This window comes from Vicia villosa, unplaced genomic scaffold (genome assembly GCF_029867415.1).
Source record: "Vicia villosa cultivar HV-30 ecotype Madison, WI unplaced genomic scaffold, Vvil1.0 ctg.000189F_1_1, whole genome shotgun sequence".
Taxonomy (NCBI): Eukaryota; Viridiplantae; Streptophyta; class Magnoliopsida; order Fabales; family Fabaceae; genus Vicia; species Vicia villosa.
This window is the reverse complement of record NW_026705059.1, coordinates 1,332,827-1,360,476: the sequence shown is the minus strand read 5'-3', so window position 1 is coordinate 1,360,476 and position 27,650 is coordinate 1,332,827. Positions and strand designations below refer to the sequence as shown.

At 34.2% G+C, this 27,650-nt stretch overlaps 1 protein-coding gene across 1 annotated transcript; it reads right to left on the bottom strand.

Moving 5' to 3' along the window:
* Positions 1-12,764: 12,764 nt before the first annotated feature.
* On the bottom strand, positions 12,765-17,249 carry LOC131625161 (uncharacterized). Its single transcript, XM_058896061.1, has 9 exons — positions 16,026-17,249; positions 15,714-15,843; positions 14,503-14,996; positions 14,297-14,377; positions 14,043-14,147; positions 13,798-13,911; positions 13,629-13,712; positions 13,483-13,554; positions 12,765-13,400 (listed from the first exon to the last, which is right to left on the bottom strand). Exons 1-9 carry the CDS (start codon positions 16,350-16,352, stop codon positions 13,128-13,130), a joined length of 1,680 nt encoding a protein of 559 aa, XP_058752044.1. The 5' UTR covers positions 16,353-17,249; the 3' UTR covers positions 12,765-13,127.
* Positions 17,250-27,650: the final 10,401 nt, after the last annotated feature.

Sequence of the window (27,650 nt, the reverse complement as noted above, 5' to 3'; positions counted from 1 at the left end):
GGTTTGGTTCGGTTTTGAGAGAATCCGATACCCAAATCGATTAAAATTAAATGGATTGGTTTGGATTGGATTTACAAATTTTTGCGATAAAGCCCAAACCAAATCGATCCGAGAAACAACGGATTGGTTTGGATTGGATTGATCCGGTAAATAAAAAAATAAAAAAAATATTTTTAAAAAATAAATTATTTATAAAAATTAATTTTTCATAATATTATAAAAAATATAGTATTAATAGTGTTCAAATTTAAATATTATACTAGAAATTTTTATCTAATAGATTCAAAAATATCTAATAAGAAAAATATCTAAGATTAAGACTTTTGAATTTATAACTAATCACTTGAATTAATATGATAATGAATGTGTTTCATGACTTTACTATCAATTTTCTAATAACAAATTAAAATAGCATAATTTATCCACACACAACATTTTATTTTTTTCTTATTGAAGTTGAATGCTTGGTAGTAATTTTCATGATAATTAATTATGGTTGGTTTGGGTTGGACTTGCGGGTAGAAAATTGAAAATCCGATGCCCGAACCGATTGTCATTGGATTTCATTGGTTTGATTCGGTTGTTTCCCGAACTAAAAAAATGTCCAATCCAAACACTATGGTTTGATTCGGATTCTGGTTTGGTTCGGATTTACCCGAACCAATGAACACCCCTATCTTTGATCTTGGATCCCATTGTTTTTTACAATCACTTCAATTATTTTTTCTTATTTTATTAGTTTTTTTTTCTTTCATTTTTTTAATAAAAATATAGTATTTGATTTTTTTTACAAGTATTGATAAAGAGATAGAAATAAAACAAATTACATAAATTACAATAAGTGTGCATGTACTATGTAGCATCTTTACTCATTCAATTCTTTAAAATCTTCTTATCAGGAATAAAATTAACGTCTATATTTAGGGGTGTTCATGAGTGTGGGTCGATCCACCAATCCGCGAATCTAAATCAAACCAACCTATAAATTACCCGAATTCATTCATTTATGGGTATACCCAACCCAACCCGCAACAACCCATATAATTTTGATTCGGGTATTGGGTTTGAGCTTTACAACCCGCAGACCCATTGGCCCAACCCATTGATGTTACATTAGTAATTTCTTTCTTTTTTATTTATTATTTTAAATAGAAATATAAATTATTATCTCAGTTTAACCATAATTTTTCCAAAAAAGCTTTATTCTCCACCAATAATACTGCTAAATCAATAAATTTACGTAATTCTAAGACTAAAGGTTGTTTCTTATTTTCTTTTGTATCATTTCCAACTTACGTATTTTATAAAAATAATGTGACTTGTAGAATTTTATACTATTCTGTAGTGTTATGTCATGTCTATGAATATTATTAGATATTATATGATGTGCTTCATCCATTTTGTGTGTTAGAAATGAGTATAAATGTATTGAATTGTGTTACAATATTTTTAAATTGAAAAAAATTATTATTTTTTAAATTTGAAACACAATCCACGAACTCAACCCAACCCAACCCATAAATGAATGGTTCGGTTCGGGTTGGTTTTGATAATGAAATTGTGAGTTGGACGACGAACCCAACCCATTGAAATTTGAATGGGTTGGATAACGGGTTAGGCCAAACCCAGTCCAACCCAACCCACGTACACCCCTATCTATATTAATTGAACTACTTTGATTGTTTTTTGTTTGTTTTATTTTGATTTTTTTTTTGAATTTGCAACTCTTTGAAAATTATGAATCTAATTTTTTTTTTATACTTCCTCTTGATCTTCTTTCTCATGGTAATCATTTTTTTCAACATATTCACGTAAATCTAGTAAAAAAAATTTGAGAAAAAACATTAACATTTTATTCACCAAAAACAAGTTAAGTACACTCCGATCGCAAGGATCCAGAATCAAATGAAGCCACGCGAGGTATACTGGTTAACATAAATATTTAATTTGCTATTCATACTACACCTAACTTTAATGTTATAAATAATATTCTCAGCAATCTTGCTATCAAAATCTTTTTGGGTAAAAATCTTGTCACTCCTACCCTTCCAAATCTAATAAATAGCTTCAGCCACAACTATCTTGAGCAACTTTCTCTTTAAACCTTTCTTTTTTTACTTTCTTTGATAAGTTATTTCATCTCAATGATCTAACTAGAAAGAATTCTGTCAATTTTTAGCCAAGTTAGGATTTTCTGCCAAATGCTCTTAGTTTGCCTACATTCAAAGAAAAGATGATCAATGGTTTCCATATGATCACAAAAACAACATTTGTAGTGAACATTCATCCCAATTTTACTCAATTTGTCTTTCGTGGGTAGCCTTTTCCATAACCTCATCCACAACGTATATTTCACTCTAGGTCTCGCAAAGTTATTTACCAAAATTTTATCCCAGCATACTTGAATACAATCACCACGCAGAGCTTTGTACATCAAGTTAGTTTTATACTTACCTTTGGTGGTGGCTTCAACTCAATATCTCGCCGTACAAACATAATCCCTACACTCGATGATTTTCTTCAAAATCCACGAGAACGAGTTAGGAATTTGCCAATGTAAAACATTCCTCTCTTTAAAAAAAAATTATATATTTAATTAATCCCCTATTATCATCAAATTTTTTTGTATAGCCTCGTCCACAAGCGAGACTTTGTCCATAATGATTGAATAATTTCTTTGTAGTTCCTCTATTATTGTTGTATGAACATTTTCTACATTATGATTAAATTTTTTTGGAACATAAAATGACATCTTTGCTATCTTTTTCTTCCTCGGTTTTGCAATATTTTTTCGCATGACAACGATCTTATGAGTGATCAATAATATGGCAAAAAGGACATAGTTGATGGAGTTTTTCGTACTCAAGTTCAACATTAAAAGCATATCATCTATTTCAACGAGAAGAAAATTGGGCAAGAATTCCAACAAATCAAGATCCACCAAAATTCTAGCATAATATCCAAAATTCTTATTGCTAGTTGCTTCGTCTAAGGTTAGAGGGACGTCGATACTTCTTGCGATTGAAAAAAGAATATTCAATAAGAATACCATGTATTCTAATCCAACATTGTATGTTATTATTTTTTAATCAAATGTGGATTAAAGTTTGGTGCTCATGTGAATATGTGAAGGATACCTATAGACATAGTCCACAATCCTACTACAAAAATTCTTCAGATACTCAATAGATGAAAATGAAGAAAAAAAAACATATTACCAATAGGAGTGGATGTCCATTTGTCTAGAATATTTCAAAGAATTTTTAACTTTCCATCCAATGCATCAATTGTTGGAGAAGATTCTCCTTTCTTCAACATTATCCTTCCATGAAGAATTTTTTTATAGCTATTAAGATCATTGACATATTCGTCTTCCTGAATTTTTAGAGTTATTAAGATCATCGACATATTTGTCTTCCTAAATTTTTGCAGCTATCAAGATATTGTTATAGGAATATTTTCTACCTTATGATTAGATTTTATTGGAACATAAAATACCATATTTGTTATCTTTTCCTTCCTCGGCTTTGCAATTGCACGATAATGATCTAATGAGTGACCAATAATATGACAAAAATAACATTTTAAATGAAGTTTTTCATACTCAAGATTAATATTAAAAGCATAACCATCCATTTCAATAAGAAGTAAATTGGGCAAGAATTATAACAAATTAATATCCACCAAAATTCTAGCATAATATCCAAAAAAAAATATTGTTAGTTGCTCCATCTAAGGTTAGAGAGACATCAATACTTCTTGCGATTGAAAAAAGAATTTGTGATCTCCAATATTCAATAAGAAGACCATGTATTCTCATCCAATATTGTATATTATTATTTTTAACTAAATTTAAATTAAAGTCGGGTGCTCATGTGAATATGTGAAGGTTACCCAGAGATAGAGTCCACGACCCTAACGCCAAAGTTTTACGGATACTCAATAAATGAAAATGAAAAAAAAAAATCTTACCAATAGGAGTGAGAGACTATTTGTCTAGAATATTTAAAAGAGTTTTTAACTTTCTATCCAATGCATTTTTTTTTTTGGAAAAAGCAAATATATTAAAAGAACAACCCAGGCACAAGAAGTACACAAGGATGTTCATCAGCAATACAATTCTGTCTCATTACTTACAGTCAATATATATTCCACCAGTAAATAACCAAGCCACTATACTACTCCCTCCTAGGCATTCACCACCATTACTACACAAACATGATAAAATTCCTTAACTGACAAACAGATTCATTAGCCTATGCATTAACAATAATGTACTATTTACACGATGTTTACAAAACCACTGATCCATCACTGAATTTTTTACTTTTGCTTTCAAACTGACAATGCTGCTGAGGATGAAACTAGCTCTCCTACCTCTGCTCTTCCAACAGAAAAATTCTGATAACTCCCCGCAACCTCGATATCTAGTCCCGAACCGCTGCCTTTTGCGCTCGGCTGCCGCTATACTCGACTCACACACGTCACAAACAGTGGAGACTCTTCACCAATCTCATTTCACAACATACCAAAGACAAACAGTCGCTGCTTTTCGGTTCGGTGCCTGAACTCCACGGACCCTAGACCACGGAATGAATCAAAAACTAGGAGCTGCGATATAACCATTGTGACTCAGTTTTGAGACCCAATTTTTACTCACAGCCCGGGGCAGCTGTCCTTGCCCCCGCCTTTCCCCCTGAACCCAATATCATGCCTCACTCAGAATTCGCCTTGGATTCTGATGCCAGTGTATCGAATTACATCGGAGAGATTTTTGTTTGTTGATTAACCAGAACCAGGCCATCCTTTGCACTCCTTCAAACATCTGATCCGCTGTCGTAGTCTTGTTCTTGAAAATGACATTATTTCTTGCTTTCCAAATAACCCATATGCACGCGAACCATATCGTTCTAACTCTTAATACTGATTTTCTTCCACTCCCGATGAGCGCACCAAACTGATAGAAATGCTCCCAGCCATCTATAGGCAGCACCGCTAGCACTCCAATCCACCTGGTGACACGAGACCATAAACCTGCAGAACTAGAACACTCAAAAAAGAGGTGAGAGCCTGTTTCAACTACATCGCAGCCACCCGCGCACTTATTACTCTCCTGAGATATGACTCCTCTTCTACATAGATTATCCTTGGTTGGCAGCCTATTATGAAACAACCGCCACACTAGGCACTGTACTTTTGACGGCACCGACTTGAGCCAAATCTCAGACCATTCTCTAGATGTATCAGTTCTATTTTCCGCTATCCTCGTGTTATAACTTTCCTTCACCGAATAATCCTCAGCGATTTCTTGAGCTCCTATGTCTAGATTACAAATGTCTTTCCACCATAACGAGCTAAACTTATCACTAGTTCTAAGAATACCCTCTGTACCACCGTATCGATCCGTCAGCGCTTTGCTCCATAGACCACCCCTCTCCTTCCTAATTTTCCAAACCCACTTGCCTAGTAACGCGAGATTGAAATCTCTCAAGTTCTTTATTCCCACCCCTCCCTCTTCTATAGGTCTACATATTTTATCCCATTTAATCCAGTTAATTTTCCTCTCATCCTCACTACCCCCCCAAAAGAAATGTTTAAAAAGTGATTCGAGTTTGTAGATGATACCTGCCGGAGCTTTGAAGAAGGACAAGAAATAGACGGGTATTGCGGACAAGACAGATTTTAACATAACCACTCTACCTCCATAAGACAAGTGTTTGTGTTTCCATTTTGATAACCTGGCTCTCACTGCATTTACCACCGGTTGCCAAGTTTTCAAGGATCTTGGGTCGGCGCCTATAGGGATCCCGAGGTAGTTGAACGGTATGGATCCAACCTTACAGTTCAGACTTTTCGCTGCATCTCGAAGCCAACATCCACATACATTAACACCAATAATGCAGCTTTTATGGAAATTGACTTTCAATCCTGACATCATTTCAAATAATGCAAGATTTGCCTTTATGCACCTTATGTTACTCCACCTCTTTTCTCCAAAAATTACTGTGTCATCTGCGTATTGGAGATGAGAGAAGCTTTCCTTTCCCTTTTCAAATCTAAAGCCATAAAATTTTTCCATCTCAACTGCTCTTTTCATCAGCCTACTAAAACCTTCTGCAACTATCAAGAATAGAAAAGGGGATAACGGATCCCCTTGCCTCAGTCCTCTGCCCACCTTAAATTCTTCGGTGGGGCTTCCGTTCACCAAAACTGAAACCGAAGCTGATTGTAAACATTCCGAAATCCATCTCCTCCACTTCTCATGGAATCCCATCTTAGCCATTGCTTCCTCTAGAAATTTCCAATCCACTGTGTCGTATGCCTTTTCGAAGTCTACCTTGAACAACACCACTTCTTTTTTCTTTCGTTTTGCCTCATCCACTATCTCATTCGCGATTAGCATACCATCCATAATCTGTCTCCCTGAAATGAAGGCTGTCTGCGTGTCCGAAATGATTGAACCCATCACTTTTCTTAATCTGTTTGATAGTATCTTGGCAATCACCTTATATATGCATCCAATCAGCGAGATTGGTCGAAAATCCTCCAGTTTTGTTGGATTCTTCTTCTTTGGAATTAACACGATAAATGAAGAATTTGCCCCTCTAACCATCCTTCCGTGATTATGAAACTCATCCAACACTCTTATGAAATCCGATTTAACCTCTTCCCAAAATTCCTTCACAAACCCGAAGTTTACACCGTCCGGGCCTGGGCTTTTTGAATTGTCACAATCCCATACTACTCGTCGGATTTCCTCCTCTGAGAATTTCTTGACCAGCTCCTTTGACTCCTCCTCCGAGATTCGATTAAAATTCAGATTTGTGTCTATGATTCCATTGTTTTTTACCGAGAATTGCTCCTTAAAGTGTTCAAATATGGCCTTCTTCACATCTTCCACTCTTTCCACTCTTCTTCCGTTCACATCGAGGTACATGATTTCGTTGTCTATTCTTCTCTTATTAATATATCCATGAAAGTATTTGGAATTGGCATCTCCTTCCTTTAGCCATTTGATTCTTGACTTCTGCCAAAGGATACTGCAATTTAAGAATGATAACTGGCGCAACTCTGCTGATTTCTCCCTCTTCACTTTGATTTCTTCATCAGACAGCCCCGCGGTTTCTTCTTTGCTTTCAAATCTGTTTAACTCTTCTTTGATTGTCTTTATTTTCTCTCCGAGGTTTTGGGTGTGATCTTTGTGCCACTCCTTGAGTGCTTCTTTTATCTTTTTGAACTTCTCTTTGAGGACATACATTCCCCATCCTTCCATAGGCATATTTCTCCATCTTTCCTTAACGAAATTATGGTAGCCTTCTACATTCCTCCAGCAAGATAACATACGGAAAGGCTTTGGTCCCCAGTTCTGATTTGACTCTCTCAGCATGATTGGACAATGGTCCGATAACCCTTTGGCTAGACTGCTCTGTTTACCTTCCGGCCACTGACTCTCCCAAGCTTCTGTTACTAATATTCTATCTAATCTGCTCATGGCTGATCCACCAGTTCTAGACCAAGTATATTTTCTTCCATGTAGGGGTAAATCCAACAAATCTGTGTCTGTGATGAACTTGTCAAAATCTTCCATCTCACCCCTTCTTGAGTTTTCGCTTCTTCCTTTTCTCTCAGATTCTTCTCTAACCGCATTAAAATCGCCAACCACACACCACCTCTCTTCGCTCCTTGCTTGAATATCGTTTTTTAATTCCTCCCATAATATCCTCTTTTTATTAGCTTCGCACGGTGCATATACGTTCACGATGTTGACTATTATCTTCGATTCTCCCCATTCTCCGATCAACCAAATGTAGTGATCCTTAACTATTCTTCTTTTGACGCATAAATCTTTATTGTCCCAAATTGTGAGGATACCGCCAGATCTTCCCTCCGACGGTTTATAATGAAAATCACACTCTGTATTCCCCCACCACCATGTACATAGACTCCTTTCTATCAAATCCATCTTTGTTTCTTGAATGCACATCACCTTTGGTTTATATGTTTGGATTACTTTTTGAACTTCATGTTTCTTTGCTAGGCCCCCTAACCCTCTAACATTATAACTTATCAGGATCATCACTAATGAAAATATCATTCTCCCTGTTACTCCCTAAACTCATTAGGGATTACCTTTTCTCCCCTTCATTTTGACTACTAATTCCTGGAGAATTTCTCCTTCTTCTCCTTTGTGAACTATGCCATACTCCTTTCCCAGATCCCATATATCTCTTGCAATTTCCTTTGCATCCCCATGAAGTAAAACCCAATTCCTCTTTTCTATCTCATTATCAGCCAGTATGATGTCGGACTTCGTACTAACCTCTTTTACTTGATGAAGTCTTTGACTGCATTTACAGCCGGTGCTTTCCTTCTTTCCCCTCCTCCTCGCCATCTTTCTGTCCTTCAGTATTGACCATCTTCTCTTTCTTCTTTCTTTGTATAATTGGGCTGCCTCATTTGATTTGATGCTTGATCTCCGTCCCACCCCGCTTTTCTCTTCGTCCCCATAATTCCTATCGACCTCTTTGGCTGGGGGGTGAATGTTCTCCCCATTGTCATGGTTGAGTAATCTCTGCTCCTCGCTACTGACTTGCTGTGGATTATACGATTCATCTACTGCATGTGATATTTGGTTCATATCCTCCTTAGGTTGAGTTGAATCTTGTATCCATGGGTTTTTGTTGGGATTTGGCACGCTAAGACTCTTTGTGGCGCCACAAATGTTTTCCTTCATTGGGTTGGAACCTTTTTCATCATCCGGGTCTTTGGTACCCGACCCATCCAACTCTGGCTGGCTATTAACTGACATATGGGCTTTTTCTAGTCTCTTTATTCTTTTTTGTATGATAGGCCCAATTTGATTCGTTCCATTTGCTTCCACATTTTCCACCTTGTTATTACTCGATCTTTCTCCTCTTTCCTCGTTGGCTGCTTCTTCTCTCTCCACAATTAAACCGCCATTTTCACTATCACTCCTCATTAATTGCGTTCCGCCCTGGCCTGACACTAGCGTCGTTTCCTTATTCTTTTGCCCTATCTGGAATGCCTCATTTCCGGCTGCATTCATGACAGGAGAATTGATTGATTCCTTCATTAATTGCTCATAAATGTCTTCTATTCTCTGAGCATTCTTTTCGTCTTCTGATTCTTCTGGCGATGGAGGGATGAAGGATTCTTCTGAGTTTAACGAGACATCATCATCTTCTGAAAAATCTGCGTCTTCGTCTGAAAAAGTTCCTATTTCCTCTGTTTGACAGACACATATTTCCTCAGTTATACGAATGGGATAACTTTCCTTGTTTATCAGTATTTTGGTTACTTTGTTGATGACTTCCAGCAATGGAGTTTTGATAAATATTCTTGCCACATCTAATCTTTCCATGTTTTCAGTTGCTTTATCCATTTTGATTAATCTGCCTAAAGAATATGATAGTAATGAAAATGTCTTCCTTCTCCACGCATGCACAGGAACCCCGAATACTTTGATCCATGTATATCGAGCACCCCCTACATCTCTTGGTTCCCATTCCTTGACTGTGCTGAATTCTTCCTTAAAGAACATTTCTGAGTCTTTCATAAGACTCGTGAGATCCTCCTTTTCGTCTACTTTCATGAACACTTTATCACCTCCTAGTGGAATGACTTTTATTGACACTATGCCTTCTTCAGTCATCCTTTTCTGTAATGAATTTATCTCTTCTGCATTTTTAACTATGCCAGTGAATCCCGATTTTGCCCATTCCATCTCTTCGCTATTGACTGTTAGTGATAGTCCTCCCCTTTCCATGACATTTCCTCCCCTGATAATTTCCTTCTGCTTCCATGTGTGTTGCTGATGTAAATCTGAATGTAGATCTGTATTTTTCACTGCTTCAACATAACTTCTACCTTCAATTCTAGAACTGTGGTTTTTCCTTGAATGATTTGTTGTGCTTCCGTTATTGACTTCTTGCGCCTTATATCTTGTTGTTGTTGTTTCAGCTTGCCTCATTGTTATTTTCCTCTGTGCTGACTTCCTTCCTGGTTTCTCAAACTTGGAGATGTTAACCCAAGTCTTATATGAGCCAAACCATATGTCTCTGAGTTGATCTTCCAACCATTTCTCGTCTTTTACCTCCGCGAATCTGACAAATCCAAATATCCATCCCCTTCTGTTTCTCTTTTTTGCAATGTAGACATCTATCACTTTTCCCCACTTTTCGAACATCCTTTCGACTTCTTTCTCGTTGATATCTTCAGGTAGGTTATTGACATAGCATGTGGTTGTTTTGTCCTTATCTGTCTTGTCTTGTTCCCGGCTATTTTTTCTCATTCTTCTTGAACTCACAACGGTCCATCTGTCAAACTCTCTCTCACTCTCTCCTACTCTCATGTTTTTTGGTATGTAAGAAGGGTTTAATTATTGGAGGAGATTCTCCTTTCTTCAACATTGTCTTTCCATGGAGAAATTTTTTACAACTATCAAGAACGTCAACATATTCGTCTTCCTAAACTTTTGCATTTATCAAGATATTGTTGTAGGAACATTTTCTACCTTATGATTAGATTTTATTACTCACGAAAACATTAAAAACATGATCATCCATTTCAACAAGAAGGAAATTGGGAAAGAATTTCAACAAATCAAGATCCACAAAATTCTAGCATAATATCCAAAAAAAAATATTAGTGTTGGTTGCTTCATTTAAGGTTAGAGGGACACCAATACTTCTTGCGATTGAAAAAAGAAATTGTGGTCTATAATATTGAATAAGAAGACCATGTATTCTAATCCAACATTGTATGTTATTATTTTTAACCAAATTTGAATTAAAGTCTAGTGCTCATGTGAACATGCAAAGGATACCTAGAGACAAATTCCACAACTCTACTGCTAAAATTCTTCGGATACTCAATCAATGAAAAATAAACAAAAAAAAATCTTACCAATAAGAGTGAGAGAACATTTGTCTATAATATTCTAAAGAGATTTTAAATTTCCATCCAATGCATCCATTGTTGGAGAAGATTCTCCTTCCTTCAACAATATCCTTCTATAAAGAAATTTTTTGCAACTATCATGATCAACAATATATTTGTCTTATGAAATTTTTATGGCTACAATATCATCCCCTTTAAAACAAGGCATTGGCAGTTGACTTAGAAGTATGTCGCAAGTGTTCTTTAAAACTTGATTGAATGTCTTCAAAATTGAATCAGAAGTCTTGACCAAAATTGAATTAGGAGTATTTTGTTGAGTTTATTAGCAAAATCACCGAAGGTTGCGACTTGCACCTCCCATTAACGCGAGATCTCATGTTTCATCCCGAAACATATTGATTTATAAAGAATTTGTAAATGAGAAATCCTCAAAAACCTAGTGAAATTCAAACCCAATATATCTCTACTAAAACTATGTTTAGACAATCCGAATGGTGAAAATGTGGCACTATATCTCACAAACTTTTTGTCCAAAAATTAGCTAAATCCAACAGTTAACGAGAATAAAATATTTGTTTTTCTGAATCTGGTTTGAGAAAAATGGGAATAATGTTTCTCACTTTCATGGACATGAAACCCTAGGGTTTCTAACACCTTCATGCTAAAGTTGATGTCCTATTTTCTTGAGGAACTCGGGGTGAGAGTTGTCTAAGATTTTAGAAAGCTTCTAAACAATTACTATGTTGGAGGTGAAAGTGGAAAAAAAAAACAAGAGATAGGGGTGAGAGTTGTCTAAGATTTTAGAAAGTTTTTTGATAACACAAAAAAAAAAAACAATGTAGAAGTGGAAAATAAATAGAGTAGGGATAGAGATTCACGCATATAATTTGTTCTCGTTCACTCTATTAATTATAGGCTAGTCCAATCTCCTACGAGTGAGAGATTATTACTATGATCAAACCTAATTACAAACAACTGCTAAGACAATTTAGTCTTAGATTTTCCTTCCTAACATTAGGGGACTTCTTTGCCTTAAACTTTTAAGGACTTTCCTTCCATACACAAGAGGACTTAGAAAATTACAAAGATATTTGTTTACAACAACTCACACAGAGTAATAAACTCAATAAAATTTTTCTTCCAAGTGAGAACTTTCCTAAGAAAGAATAATGATTAAAAACAATTGTATGCATATGTTTGTTTTATGTTAATATTACAATAGTTTGTCTGAGTATAAATGGTCATATTTGCCTTTGAGGTATAGATTACAAATGGTCATATTTGTCTTTGAGGTATAGATAATCAATCTTGTTGACTTTGACATAGATGGTCATTTCTTTCTAAGGGTGGATGATCATTTCTCATATCTAGACGCAGATGTTCACTTAGACTTACTGTCTAAGTGGTCAAACTCATTGACTCTGACACATATGATCACTATTTTATTAGGGGGTGGGTCATCATTCTCTTCTTTATTTTTTTATAAATGATTAAAATTGTTCGACACATAAAAATAAATACAATACAACTATTCTCAATTATATTGTTTAAATAAAACTCCACAACTATAAGTTATTTTATTCAAAATATTTTTGATCTAACAAGAGAGTTATGAGTTTAATAATTGTGAAAACTAGTACTTTTGTTTTGCAACATGATGAGATAGTTCAATTTAAATGTATTTTCCTTTTTATTTTACTATAATAAAAGAATAGTTTTTGACTGAAAACTATTATTCTTTTAGATAACTTGATAACTAAAAAAAAACTATTGCTCCTTTAGATAACTATTGTTATGGCTGAAAAAAACAGAAAGGAGTTTGAAGGAGAAATACAAAAAAAAACTGTAACTAACTCTAAAATATATGTTGATGATCAAATTTGAAGGCAATAATCTTTTTTATTAGCATGTATACACAAAGGACCAAGAGTAGTCCTTAGTAAGCATTGAAAAATAGTACCTTCTAATCTAACATAAGAACTAAGAATACAATAGGCCACATTACTTATGCTCAGTTCTGAAAACCATAAGGAACATTGGCAACCTTGGCTCTCTCGCAACTCGTCTTGTTCCGAGTGTTTCGCTAGCAATTCCTTTTAGTTTTGATCTCAACAATCCATTTTGATTTTCTTCTACAAAATGATGTTTACTCCATTCAATCCCTTGGGGATAAGGCGATGAACTGTGGATTTTCCCTATTGAGCTTTTCAGCACGACGTTCTTCGCCATTGTTTCTTCCCTTTCTTTTGAGGCAATTTGAATGGACTCCAACTCTTCCTGCGTTTGGAAGACTCGCAAAAGAGACCGGATGCTAAAGCCTGCTGAAGCCATAGGTCAAATGCCTCTTCGTCTTCGTCCATCATCATTTCGGCGTCCAAATCCCATGGGAATCTACTTGAGTTGCAGCGCTGGCTTTTCTCTAAGCCAACCATGTTTACATGAAAGCTCGGCCGATGAGTGTTAGGCCTGCAAGCCATTCCCTGCATGATACAAAGCTTGTCGCGTAAAGAGGCAATAGATGAATTAAATGTACCGAGAATATCGTCTGTAGAGTACACTGACCTGACATATAGCCCATTCCGATACGTCGAATATTTTGCTCTCCGCACAAACGAAAGCACGCGGGATTTCAACCTATGAAGACAAGATCAAAAGTTCAGAAACTAAATGCAAACAATGAGATGAAGTAGGGAAAATTATTTGCTTACTTTTTGAGGCCTATCAAAAACTAAAGACCCCTTATATTCGACCCATCCATCGCCGTCCTTCGCTTGATGAAACTGACAGCAGTCCTGTTTCCAGAGAAGATGAAAAAATCATGCAAAGTGAGCATGCAATTGAGAGAAAGAGGGAATTTGTAAGGTACCGAAATCAGACCTGACACCATCTTGCTTTCGCCTTACTCCTGTTAGTGCACACCCAAACATGTGAATTCCCACACTTTGTGCACTGTATCCGTCTGGATTCATCGGAACGGTATTCGGTATTATCCTGAGGAGAAAACATGTACCATCACTATTTTTCTAATAAAGATGATCGATCATTCACAAGATTCTTCGGACTCTGTACACTGAACTCGAGTAGAATATGTCGGTCATTCATATGAACATTGAGAGATTTACCTGATGTGAACTACTGTGGGATTTCTGGCAGACACTTTTAGCCATAGTTTCTTCTTTTCTTAATTGTTCATCATAGTCTCGCTTCTTCACAGAGTCAGCAAGAACCTGGAAAAAGTTTTGTAATTGTCTAAGACGAAAGCGATGCAAGCAAAAAAATATTTGTCTTATATATTATAATATAAAAATTCATATTCATTTAATGCCTACATATAAAATATAACGATAGCCTCCGCAGCTTTTACATAGAACTTTACCTCGTACGCACATTGAAGCTTCTTAAATGACTCGCTCGACATAGAGCTGCCCATGTTTTTATCAGGATGCACAAGCATAGCCTGCATGATCAAATAAAAAAGAATGGGAATATTCCTCGTAAAATATCATAAAGAAGCCAATCGGTTATTATCATTTTTTAAACAAATGCAACAGCACGAATAAATAATTTGATAACAATGAGTACCTTTTTCCGGTATTCCTTTTTCAAAACTGCTGCATCAATCTTTTTGTGGCGGTTAAATCCAAGGGCTTCGTAATGATTCAGACTCTTCAATATCCTTCTCATTTCATCAACTGAATTTGTTTGCTCTCTAACAACTTTATTGGCCAAAAGTTCTTTCTGCTTATCAACAACTGATGCGGTGACAGCAGGTGGTTTACTGGATGATTTGCACGACTGCAAATTCTCAGATTCAACCGGTGGGATAGGAAATTCACATGGTTCAGCAAAGTCATCTTCCGGAACTGGTTCTGGTTGCTTCGGCTCTTCAGAATGCGGACTTTCACTCACGTTGTCAAACAATTGGAGCAGAAAATTCAAAATGTCGTTTGAAAGAAATGCAAGGTTTACGGCAAGGATGACACCCAACCATCCCACTTTTACTTGAACAAAATACATAGCATATGCGGTTCCAATTAATACCACCAAGCGTGCATGATTTAGGGAGAACAAATAACCTGCATTCATGATTGAAAAACACAATATATTATACCATAAAAAATTTGATCAATGTAGCTAACCCCACTAGTGGGATACGGCTTGGTTGTTGTAGCTGCAATGTTGTCATACTCAACTCCTACCTAAAATATACTATTCTTTTTAACCCACTAATCTAAGCTAATTAGAGCTATCTAACAACACAAACAATGAAAATGGGCCAAACCGAAACACGTATGCGGCCAAAAATAAAACACAAAATAAATAGGCTAAGTCCAACCTTGAACAAAAATAAAACAAACCAACAAAGAAGCAAAATAGTAACATATCTAACACTAAAGGCTCCATTCTAGAGTCATAAAGTCTAGAAGCTCAAAACGGAAAGAAGACCATCCACAGTCTAGAAACCACCAGAGGGATTGGCCACAAGGTCCAATATGAAGAGCAAACGGCGTGATGTCATGGCAGGCCTGCGCAAAGCAGCAGTGGTGGAGGGGGTGTCGCAGGGCAAAAGGGGTGTGCTTCAGTTCGGCCCAGCTCATTTTGGAACATCCAATTTGATTGCAATTATAACTTTTTCTCAACAGCTCCCGATCCCATAGGCAATCCAGCACGGTTTAGGGGAAAAACTCATAGGATTGTGCAATCCTACGGAGTGGCTCACAATTTTAACAGTGGAGTGCATACAACATAAGAGAACACATCTGAAAATCCGAACAATAATAAAAGTATCATACCTCCAACTATGAGTAACAATCCTGTGATCCAGAAGTTAGCATACATCCACAAAATAAGGATAGCAAAAAGCCCTACGATAAAAAGCCCAGGAGTATAACCCAAATATTGGATCGCAACACCAGCAGTAACCTGGAGCATTAAATTGAACTGTGAGAATCACTTAATTCTTTGCAAAAGTATTAGTTACCGAATCAAACTAATGCAAAACACATCTATAAACAAAAATCTACCGTCATATTTAGAACTCATTCTAGGCTAATTACAAGAACAGCAAGAACAAAGATTCAAACAGAATGATAACAAATACATACCATACTCGCAAGCACATAAACCAAGCAGTACATCGAAGTCAGACTAAGAAAACAGCTCCACATTATAAGCAAGAGCATCACCGAACCAAACCTAACAAACGATTGAAACCCCCTTACAGCAGAATCCTTCCAAAAAATCAACGATAACCTAAGTAAGCTCCCCAACATCAAGCAACCCTTACACACCGTAGGCCAATGCCTTTCCATAAACATTGCAGTTCTCTCTCTACAACACGCCACCACAGTCCGAGCACGCCAACACGCATCTTTTCGTGACCTAACCCATTGCCAAACTTGATTGAACAACCCTATATCCTCCATCACCATGGCCTCCTTAAATTCCACCCCTAGAAACCTCAATCCTATGACTAGAACTAAAACATCAACATCAACATCAACATCATCAAAAGCTATTGATAACCATCACCATAAACCCAATGACCCTTATATCCAAACATTTTCAATGCTAAATCATTAATACTACCCATAAAAATAAATCAGCCTGATCTACCAAATTTCACTAAATTAATAAAACCAACTACTCCAACACCATAAATAAAAGAGAGAAATTTCACGGGTTTCACAAGAAAAAAAAAGTGGTAAAATGGATCAAAAGAGAACAATGTGTGAGTCCATGATAACACTAAATACTATCTCACGTTCAAAAGTGAAGTAAATTGCTTCCAAAATAAGCTTCCAAAAAAAGCAACCACTGTTCATAAAAGCCACCAAAACAAAAGAACACAAAGCAACATCTTATCAAGTTAGATAAAAACCCTCCCTTTTTACACAAAACACAATGTGATTCCTCTACTTTTTCCACGACCCCACTGAAAAATCTAGCACTAGAAACCTTGACCCTTTAACCCATTTAAGACCAAACACCACAAAAATCCATCAAAGGAACGAACTTTAAAACAACCCAGTAACAATGAAAACCCTAGAATCTGAAATTGAAGAGACTGTTAAATTGGGTGAAGAAGATCAAGGTTGAAACTTTGAAGCACAAGAGTAAAAGGGTTTCAAAAGGGTAAGAGAAATGAAGAAGAATAGTGGATTTGGATTGAATGAAGAAAACCTTGGATTTTCTATGTTTATTATTTTATTTTTTTTCCCTTAAGAGATTGCTTGTGAAAAAGTGTTGAAAAGTTTTAGAGTGAGAGAGTTGGTTTTGTTGCAGAGAGATGAGAGAGAAAGAGAGATGGAGTGATGTGGAGAGAGAAAGAAATTGACATCATTTTTATGAATTTTTAATATTTAGTTTGCTTTGTGGATTAGGGTTGGAGAGATGTGTAATAATGGGAGAGTGGGGTCATGTTCTAACATTGAGTTCTCATTAATATTCTTCAATTTATTTCATTTCAAAATTTAGCACTTTTTTAAAATTAAACCAAGATTTAGATAAAGACACACATCATAAAAATCAGAGATAGTATGATTGAAACATTTAAATACTCTAAGAGTATTGATTTATAGAGTATTGATAAGTAGTGACTAGTGAGTATCATTTTAATTAAAAAAAATGTTTTTTATTAATATTCGTTGAGTTTATCATTTACTATCAGTTAAAAATTATACTATTAATATATCACAACCATTTAATTATATTATTTTAAAAAAATTAAAATAAAAGTTAAACATGATTAACAAACTAATGGTTATAATTTATTGACCGTGTAAAATTTCTTTACACAGTCAGTATAATCCAATTAAATTAATATTAATTATTATTTTATTAATTGTATTTTTTAAACAATATTTATATTATTATTTTAATTTAGTGAAAAGAACCAAAAGAAGGAAGTTCATAAAGAAAAATGAGAATTGAGGCGGGTGTCACTCTTGAGTCGTTTTGTCCAAATTCATTTTTCTCAATTAATTGATTTAGCTAATATGTGGAACACATAATGTTTTTAAAGGAGTCGGACAAACGCAATAAAATTGGAGGAAATTGTTTCCTTATAATAGAGGAAGATTTGGTTTACCCATGCTTCTGCAAATTCGTAAAGAAAGTAGAAGAAATTGCTTCTCTCCAAATTACTCGCTTAAAAAGTTGTCAGTAAATACTTCAATATTAGAGCTTGGAGAGAGATTCAATAATTTGATCAAAATTTACCTTACAATCCATTTTGCAACTTTACGCGCAAGTAATATCTCCTCCATTATTGTATTTCACAAGTACAATTGATGCTCACCGCGGAGTCTCGTTAAAACTAACCAAGATCACACTCAATTCAACTTTCAAAAGCCTCGACCACCTTCTCTAACATGGTGACACGAAGAGGTGCCACCACAACTAGCAATAACGGTCACGACGACCAATAAACCTTAACAAATATATGAGCTACTATAGAAGAGATACGCTGCTCCAATCATATTTCAGAGGTGAATGTCCTAACTTTCCTAAAGTGGCACCATAAAGATTTCCAAGTAAAAATGAGGTCTTGGACCCCCCAACCTTTTTGCCTTTTTGGGAAAATATTTGGGATGATCTTGTACCAGAAAACTTCAAACTACTATCATTAGTGAAGTTCGATGGAAAAAGCAAACCCCCAAGAGCATATCACCGACATCAATACTCTGATAGCGACCATTGGAGCATCCAATTCTTTGAAGTGCAAGCTCATGTCCATCATTTTTAAGGAGGTTTCTCTGAGGTGGTTCATAAACCTTCATTGCCTCTTAATAACCAGTTACTAGATTTTATCTAGAAACTGGTCCACCAGCTCTTGTTGAGTAAGCACCATATGGTGTCTACCACTAGCTTGTTCAATTTTCTACACGAACACTCCGAGTCGATGAGAGAAAATATCATTAGTTTGAATGAGGTGACCATCAAGGTATTTCACTCAAGCTAGAAGTTGTTCATGGGAACTTTTCATAATGGTTTGAGAGCTAGGAATTTTAATGAGTCTCTCGCCTATAAGCCTACCGCCTCCATGAATAAAATCATGGCACGAGCTAAGTGTTACATCAAGGGGGAAAAGAGCAACATCGAGAAAAAGGCCAAAGACATTAAGGAACGCGCCTCTAGAGTATCAGACTTATCGCATTAGCAACAGAAGAGTCATTATACTTTTCTTGTTAAATACAAAATGAATTTCAAGTGAAGGAGGATGCCCATTAATAATTTCACGCCTCTCAACACTCACTAAGAGCAAATCTAGCGTGAAATGTTCTACACTCGTGATATTTTTCCTCCGCCGTCCCCCGAGACAATTACAACGAGGCTCGAACTTGGTTGATGGTGTGAGTACCATAAAATGAGGGGTCATTAGACTAATGACTGCTATCAGCATAAGAGAGAGAGAGAGAGAGAGAGAGAGAGAGAGAGAGAGAGAGAGAGAGAGAGAGAGATTTAGTGGTTTGGCCAAGAGGGTCATCAGAATAAATTTGTCAGAGTAAGTTCTCACCAGATTTAGGGCATTTCCAATACTCATGAGTGAGGTCGTCCTAAAAGCCCTAAATCCAGGAAATACTATATATCCAAATGAGCTTCAGCCTTTCAAGGGAACTCTGGTAGGTTTCTCCGATGAGTAGGTCCGTGTGAAAGGTTATATCACCTTTAAGATAATGTTTGGGCTTAAAGGGAACACTAGGATGATCAAAATCAGGTATATCGTAGTAAATGCTTCGTTTTTGTACAACATAATCATTGGGTAACCTGCCTTCAACCTCATATGGGTTGCCTATCAATGCTCTACTTGAGCATGAAGTACCCGTTATTGAATGGGCATATTGACGTGATCCAAGGGATCATGAAAACGTCCAAAAATGTTATCAAGACAGTTTGAGGGTCAGAAAGGTGACAATGGTTGTTGTCAGTGCGTCATAGAAAAACACCAATAGGGATAATTTTGTATTGTTGGAATCTAGGATAGAGTATGAGAATGAGAGGCTCACGCCTATAAAAGACTTAAAAGAGGTCGAAATTGGGTCATAAATTTCCATACCACAAAGTTGGGAATATATATGACAGAAGTCGGGGAGGAAGACCTGATCACCTTATTCAAAAGAAACCTCAGCCTATTTGATAATTTCTAAATGGCTTTCATTGATAATGAAGTTCTTGATAATATAACACCAATTGCTGCTAAAACTAATGAAAACATAACAGCAGATAGAACAGTTCCAGAAGTTAAACATGATCAAAATGATGATGCAGTTGACGAGGAAGTCTTCAAGACACTAACCGAAGAAGGTATTATAATTTTGATCACTTTTTTTATCATAATGTGTTATTGATGATGATATTTATAATGTGTTATTGTTTGCTTCATTGGTAGAAACTATTTTGAGTGAAAACCATTTTAGTTAGAAACCTGCATATTTATGTTTATGCATGTGTTACAGTAGAACTTCCAACTTATTTTGAACAATAATTTCTCATGTGTTTATGCATGTTTCTTTTTAAGGTTAAATATACAACACCCCTTGTAATATTAGCGAGATTTGTTTTTAGCCCCTAGTACAAAAATCTTGTAAAAGCCCCCTTGTAATTTTCAGATTCTCTTAGATACACTCCTGACTGCCACATTGCAGTAAAAATTCTCTTTAACTGTCTACGCGGCAGTCCAAGTGATAGTTTTTCATTCCACGTCATATTTTATGGTATTTTTTATTTCCACGTCATATATTTTTTCTTATTTTTTTACTTTCTTTTAAATTATTTTTATTAATACTTTTTAAAATAATATCCTTAATTTTTTATGAAGTTATATTTATATATTAAAATATTGTTATTTGGCTTATTGCCAAAGATTTTTAAGTGGGCCCATTACTTGATGCTTTGGTTACTCTAGTATAACACAGCTTTATAAACTTTTACATACTCAAAATATCAGAAACATCAAGTAAATTGTTGTCAATCTCAGTGCTCAAATGAAAGATGAAATGTTGTTCAAGCTACAATACTCCCAAGAACATGAATCACCACTTTATAAGTGTTGTGAAATTATCACAATGCACTAGCTGCGATCCATTAAATCAATCAAAAAATTTCACAAAACAAACACAAATGTCAGCTAGCAACCTTGTCTAGTGATAACAAACAACTGCCAAGTATTGAAACTCCCAAGTTACACCATATATTTCATCCTTATTTTTTGTATTATGGACTATGTTTTGAATCAATTCAAGATGCTACAAACTCAAAACTATCATGTATTTTACTCAATGTGAAAACTGAATTAAATGATGAAGCATGTGAATTGGTCAGTGGAGAGGAGTTTTCGCTTCAAGAGATTGATGATAATATTCATACCTATCATTCTTAGCATAACATAATTATTCAATTCTTCTAAATCAATTTGCAACATTCTATTTATATAATTGTTGATTTTTTAAAATAATTATTTTAGAGTGAAATAGTTTTGACAGAGATAGACAATGAGATTTCTTCTAAAAATAAACAAAAACAAGACCCATGATGTTAATATAGCTTTTGTATAAACTTTAAGTAATATATGTCGATAAATATCACGTCGGCATACAACAAGTGTAAGAAAGAGAAGAACAATAAAACAATAGACATATCATGAAACAATAGCCATAGAAAGTGAAGAGACAAAGATCATAATTGTACTCAAAGATTACACAAACACAAACAGGTCTTGGTCAAGCTACTTGGATGAATTTTTTACTCAAAGATTTGTCCATGCATGTTTTTTTTTTTTGAAGATGAAGCAAACATATCAAGCTACTTTTCTTAGCAAGTTGGTTTTCCCATGCATGAATCTCCAGATATTTGGTTATTGGGTTATAAGCCCAATAAATTATATTTAAAATTTTGTTTAATTAATTTCATAATTTAAAAACAAAACAAAAATTATTAATTAGTAAAAAAAACTATAAAATTAAAATTAATAACAAAATGAAAAATTATCCCATAAAAAAACTATAAAATAAATAAAAATAATAATAATTAAAAAGAAATTTTAATAAAATAAAAAAATCACGTGGATTAAAAATATTAATTAAAAAAATACCATGTGGACTCGGGGCCGGCCCTGGACCCGGGCAAGCAGGCCCATAGCTCAGGGCCTCAAAAAGATGGGGGCCCTCAGTTTTAGGTGGTGTAGTTATAAATTTATAATACTGAAATTATAAACTATATTGTTACTAGCGAAAAGCCGAGCAACTCTTTGCTAGTAGTCCAGCTGCTGAGTTTTATCTTTGGAAACATAGAGTAAGAAGTTCGATACCTAATGGCCTCTATATTTTAATTGTTATTTTTTAATAAAAACACTTCAATCTTTCACAAAGTTAGTTAATTATTATACCTTAGTGCCATTAATTATTATTATTATTTTATAAAAACAGTTCAATCTTTCTTAAAAAGACAAACTTAATTAATTATTATACCTCAGTGTCAAGTAGTTCTTGATGTAATATTTGTGATAATTAACATTTATTAAATTTTAATTATAAAATAATTTGTATATAATCAATTAAAATTTATAAAGATTATTTATTATAACCCTTGTAATTTTATTTTCGATGATGATTATTTATTATAACCCTTGTAATTTTATGTTAATTTATAAATTTTAGAGACTATTTATATGTTATAATTAAATATTTAAAAGTTTGTCATACAATTAGCTTTTTTTATTAAATTTTTATGATGAAATGAAATTCATTATTAGTTGTGCTTTGATTTATTATTTATCTGATCATAAAAATAAACTTTTTATTAATTAGACTTAAAAAATTCACATTCTTAATTCAGTTAATGATATTTCGATTTTGAATTCTTTAATGATTTGTATATGGTTTCTTATCTGCATTGAAATTCTTTTTATTGTTAAAAACAACCAAGACTTCATATTTTTGATATTTTCTCCGAGATTCTTCTTCATTTTGAAGGCGAGTAAAACGTCATTTTTTGTTAGGGGTCGATTTTTTTATTTTTCGGGCCTCTAAAAAGTCGGGACCGGCCATGTTAGAGCTGCTAGTTAAAAATGAGTTAAGAAATGTTTCAATATCCAAGTTGAAAGTGAGTTAAGAAATTTTTCGCATACAGTTTAACTACTGGAACAATAGATCAAATTTTCATTTCATTCCATAGATCAAATTACAATATTTGAAACAAAGACTAGTAAGATTTCTCACATAGAACTCTAAATTTATTCAAAGTTAGGAAAAACACACATATGGTAATTATTCATAATTTTTCTCTCCTTCATTTCCAAGCATTTAGTATGCAAAATCAACATAAATCTTCAACATATTATGAACCTCTTTGTTCAATTCTTCATTCTCAAATCCGGACTCTAACCCATCATCTGGAAATTTATCTAAATCCGAAACAATTCTGTCAAGATCCAAAAATCTCATATCTTATGGTTCAAAAATTTCACTTGATGAATTTGTTTTCTCATCCTCAGCCTCTTTATCCGATGCAACATGAAATGACAAGTTATTTGAATCATTGGATGCTGCCATTTTTGGTATGAGTGGAGATAAAAAGAAGAAAAAAATGATTGAGAAAGTGATGCAGGTAGAATCTATTTATATAAAATTACATGGTGCATTATCTAGCCTTCATGGTAATTGCAATGTGTATTAAATGCCAATAACACTACCTAGTACTCGTAATAACAATAGTCAAAGCACATAACCATTTCACATTTTAATGCACCGTCCACAATGGTAATTGAAATACTTTGAAAATCTAAATTAAATATTACTATTATAAAAGTTATTTTTGAAAAAACAAATTTAAATGGTCAAGATTGAGTTTTTTTCTATTATAATTTAGGACAAAAAAATGTCTTTTTTCTCTTATAATATGGAACGGAGGGAGTATTTTTATATTGAAAGCTGTTAACATTTATGTTCCTATGGATAAGATATATAAGAATTATGAAGCTATTTTGGCAGCTTCATCCGACTTATATTTTTTCTTCATAGCAACACAAATGGTTTGTTCAGATTTACTTCAGATCATTTCATAAATCTTTTCAATAAAAGATATGTTGTTGTCGTTGTTGATGTATGTTGTTGTTGTTATTGTTGTTCATAAATGGTTTGTGTTGTTGCTATTGTTGTTGTTGATAAGTGTATGTTGTTGATAAATGTTATTGTTGTTGTTGTTGAGTTTATTATAATGTATGTAGATTGTTTGTTTCACTAACCCTTCATTGAACATGCATTCATTTAAAGTGATCTAGAAAATAATAATTTGAAAATTGAGTTATATTTGAAATACAAGTTAGATTATTCAATGTTTTTCGAATTGCATGCATCTCGTAATTCATCTATCACTCTTTAACACGTAGAACTTGGTTTATTGTCCTAAATTCTTCAAAGCAAGTGGTCGTTCTTTTTTAGTTTATATTGAAAAACATCAAATTTGTTGAGAAATTTTGAATCATCTTTATCATTGGCGTCATAATAATCATCATCGATTAAAATAATGATGATGATAGTGGTGATGATGATTCCGAAATATTTAACATATTGATGCTTTGTAAAATAAACTAGAATGAATCGTTGATTTGTAGAACTCGGGGTATTGAACTAAATGCTATGTGTTAAGTAGTAAGAGATGAATTATGGTTTGAAAGCAATTTGAAAAACAATAGTTCGTTTAAGTTGTTTTTCAAGAATAATTTAATTTTTCAAATTATTATCTGCTACATCAATTTTAATGGTTGTATATGTTTAGTATGGTGTAGGGAAAAACAAGCAATATACTTTTTTTTAATAATAAACTCAGGGTAATTTCCACAATGATTATCTTCTCTAACCTACTCTAAATAAATTACTATTGTTGGGTTTCAAACTCATGACCTAAATATGTATCCAACAGTTATATTATACAACAACTGTGATAGGTAGAGCGCTACCTAGCTTTGCTTCACGTCACGCGAACATGGTGATAAGCGTCATGCATACAACCATCCCTTACCTTGGTCAGGCGTTATGGTATCTCTTTTCCATAAATAAATCAATTAAAGGTTTTCCTTGTATGAAAATACCGCTATTTTTTCACTATATTAAAATATTTGTGTATTTAAATTTATTTTAAGAACATACCATTTTTATAAAAGAAATCAATAAGCAGGATCCGGACATAATAACATATTATACATATAGACGATGAAGTGTCATAAGATATAAAGTGCTAATAGTAGTTAGAATACAATCCATAATCGATAGAATAAAAAGTCCTCGAAAGACACTCGTGCAGGAGAGTTTCCTCAAGGAGAACATTTTGAACCATGCATAGTAAAAGTCATATGGCGCTCACCATCTAATACCAAAATAACCCTACCTCCTACATACTTTACTCCCTAACTAAGCTAGTCAAAACCTAACAAAAACCATAGTATACACCTGCTCCATATAACCCACTACAAGAACTAGTCGAAGTGTGAACAGAACCATCCTCGTCATATCCACTCTCATAATCATGCTCTGAGAGATCATAAGTGTTGTTGTCCTCTGCCTCAACTATGTCCAGCTCCAACGACGATACATGTGTCAAAGAAATGTTATGGAACTCGTCTATAGGAAATATATCATGAGTGAACATAGAAGGAAGTCATAAGGACATCTCTAAGTCTAGTGGAGATATGGATATATCACAAAATAACGGCTCTCCTCCCACAAATGGGACATATGACGGTCCAGGTGGGGCTAAGGGAGAGGTCAACAATCCAAAATGGTCAATCTCTCCAGAAATAAAAATGGAGATGATCAAGGACGTTGGAATTTGGAAGGTAACAGTCATGCAAGAATAAGTAGTCTTTGGTTCCATGTCATCCTTAGTGGTAGTCTCAAATGTGTTCCTAGTGAACGAGACTTGTCCTAGGGTGGGGTCAAACCCTAATACGTCTCGGTCCAATCATCGGGAAAGGTGAAGTCTTTTGTCTTTGACGGTGGTAGCTCCTCGCGTCTCGCGAACATCATGATATAATGGTGTATTCACCTACACATCCACTAATAGGGTCATCACTCTGAAAATAATAAATACACAAAAGCGGAGCAACAAGCATAAGCAGAGGATATATTATACATGGTTAGAGATCTCATTCGAACACATGTATATAATCATTTACAACAATAATATAGTATAATTAAGACTCATTTCTAATGCAATGTCGATATGTCGATGCACATGATTCTTGAATATCAATCCCTTCGTAAAGGGTCATGGTATCTCTTTAAGATTTAGAGCCACTAAGATGATGAATATCTACACCTCCAATCAGACTCAAAGATCCATGTCGGGATAAGGTGGTTCCATCTCGGACACACACCCTGTTCCACCTCTCCGGTAGCCACGTGACTATGAAATGCATGAGCATACAATTCCACATATATGCATTTCAACATATGTTTAACTTCATAACTTATGTAATAATTTACTCACCTTCACAGCTAGTCATCTTGAAAAAAAAGTAGAAGATACAGAGCAGATATAGATACAACATATATTTTTATTATTGGAATAAGTATATAAAAATAGAGAGCAACTTTTGTGAAAAATGAAATTTTGTTGAAATCGATCAATTGTACGCACATTTTCATCCAAAACAAACTAAATTAGAATGAATTTCTAAGTTCTAAACTTCTTAATATCCTTTGTTTTATTTTTTTCTTTAAGACATACTTAATAAGTTTTTCTTTAAAATATTTAATCTTATAAAATAAATCCACAATTTACAATAACTTTAAAGACTTTAAATTTAGTAAAATTATTTAAAATCAACTCTCTAACTATAAAATTTTTAAGATTTCGTTTCCTATATTCTTTTCTAAATTCCTTTAAGTTTTTTTTAAATATAACTTTAATTTTTCGTAACACTTAGAATAAAATAAACTTTTTATTGGATAGAATTGAAATATAGTTATTATCAACCAAAATGGCATATCAGGTTGTTGTTTGAAACCTTTAAAACTAAAGCTTCTTCATATTTATTTTGATATATTTAAATCATAATACAATTTAAAAACACAATTACATGAAATTAAAATAATCTCCTTTAAATTTAAAAATTAATACAGATTAACTTTACGTCAATTTTAAGGCAAATCCAAATTATGATCACAGTGCATTCAAAATATTAAGTATAAATAGCATTTGATTCTAAAGTTAATAATTGCTTTTAAATATAGTTTTATAATTATTATTCATATTACTCATCTCATCTTAGTTTTCTCATACTCTTTCAATTAGTTTTCTATCTCATTAATCAAAAACATATTTAAGGATATGTTTGGATTAATGGAAGAGAGTGAAATAGAATGTAGCAGAATGGTATAAACTTATGTTTCATTGTTTGGATTGATTAAAAAAGAATGGAATAGAGCGGAACCGGATGAAATGTATTTCATCCCATTCCATCACTTTCCATCATTTTTTATATCCTTCGATTTGGACGGAATCATAAAATATTTATATTCCGTCATGAAATACCCAAACAATGGAACGCCATCTTTATTCCATTCCGCTCCGCTCTATTCGCTCCATTATGCTCCACTTCATTCCGCTCTGTTCATTTTAGTCTATCCAAACATAGCCTAAGGGAATCTTGAGCCTCATGTGCCACCGTCCACTGGGTGTTTATCTTGATTTTTCAATTACTAACTAGCTTGTCAGACTGAAAGTAGGCA

Excerpts from the sequence above, each read along its gene's own strand:
- LOC131625161 (XM_058896061.1), bottom strand. The coding sequence starts at position 16,352 with ATGGTGATGGAGGATATAGGGTTGTTCAATCAAGTTTGGCAATGGGTT. Across the intron at positions 13,555-13,628 it reads TTTTTGATAGGCCTCAAAAA|GTTGAAATCCCGCGTGCTTT; the intron begins GTAAGCAAATAA and ends TTGTCTTCATAG. Across the intron at positions 13,401-13,482 it reads CGGAATGGGCTATATGTCAG|GGAATGGCTTGCAGGCCTAA; the intron begins GTCAGTGTACTC and ends TGTATCATGCAG.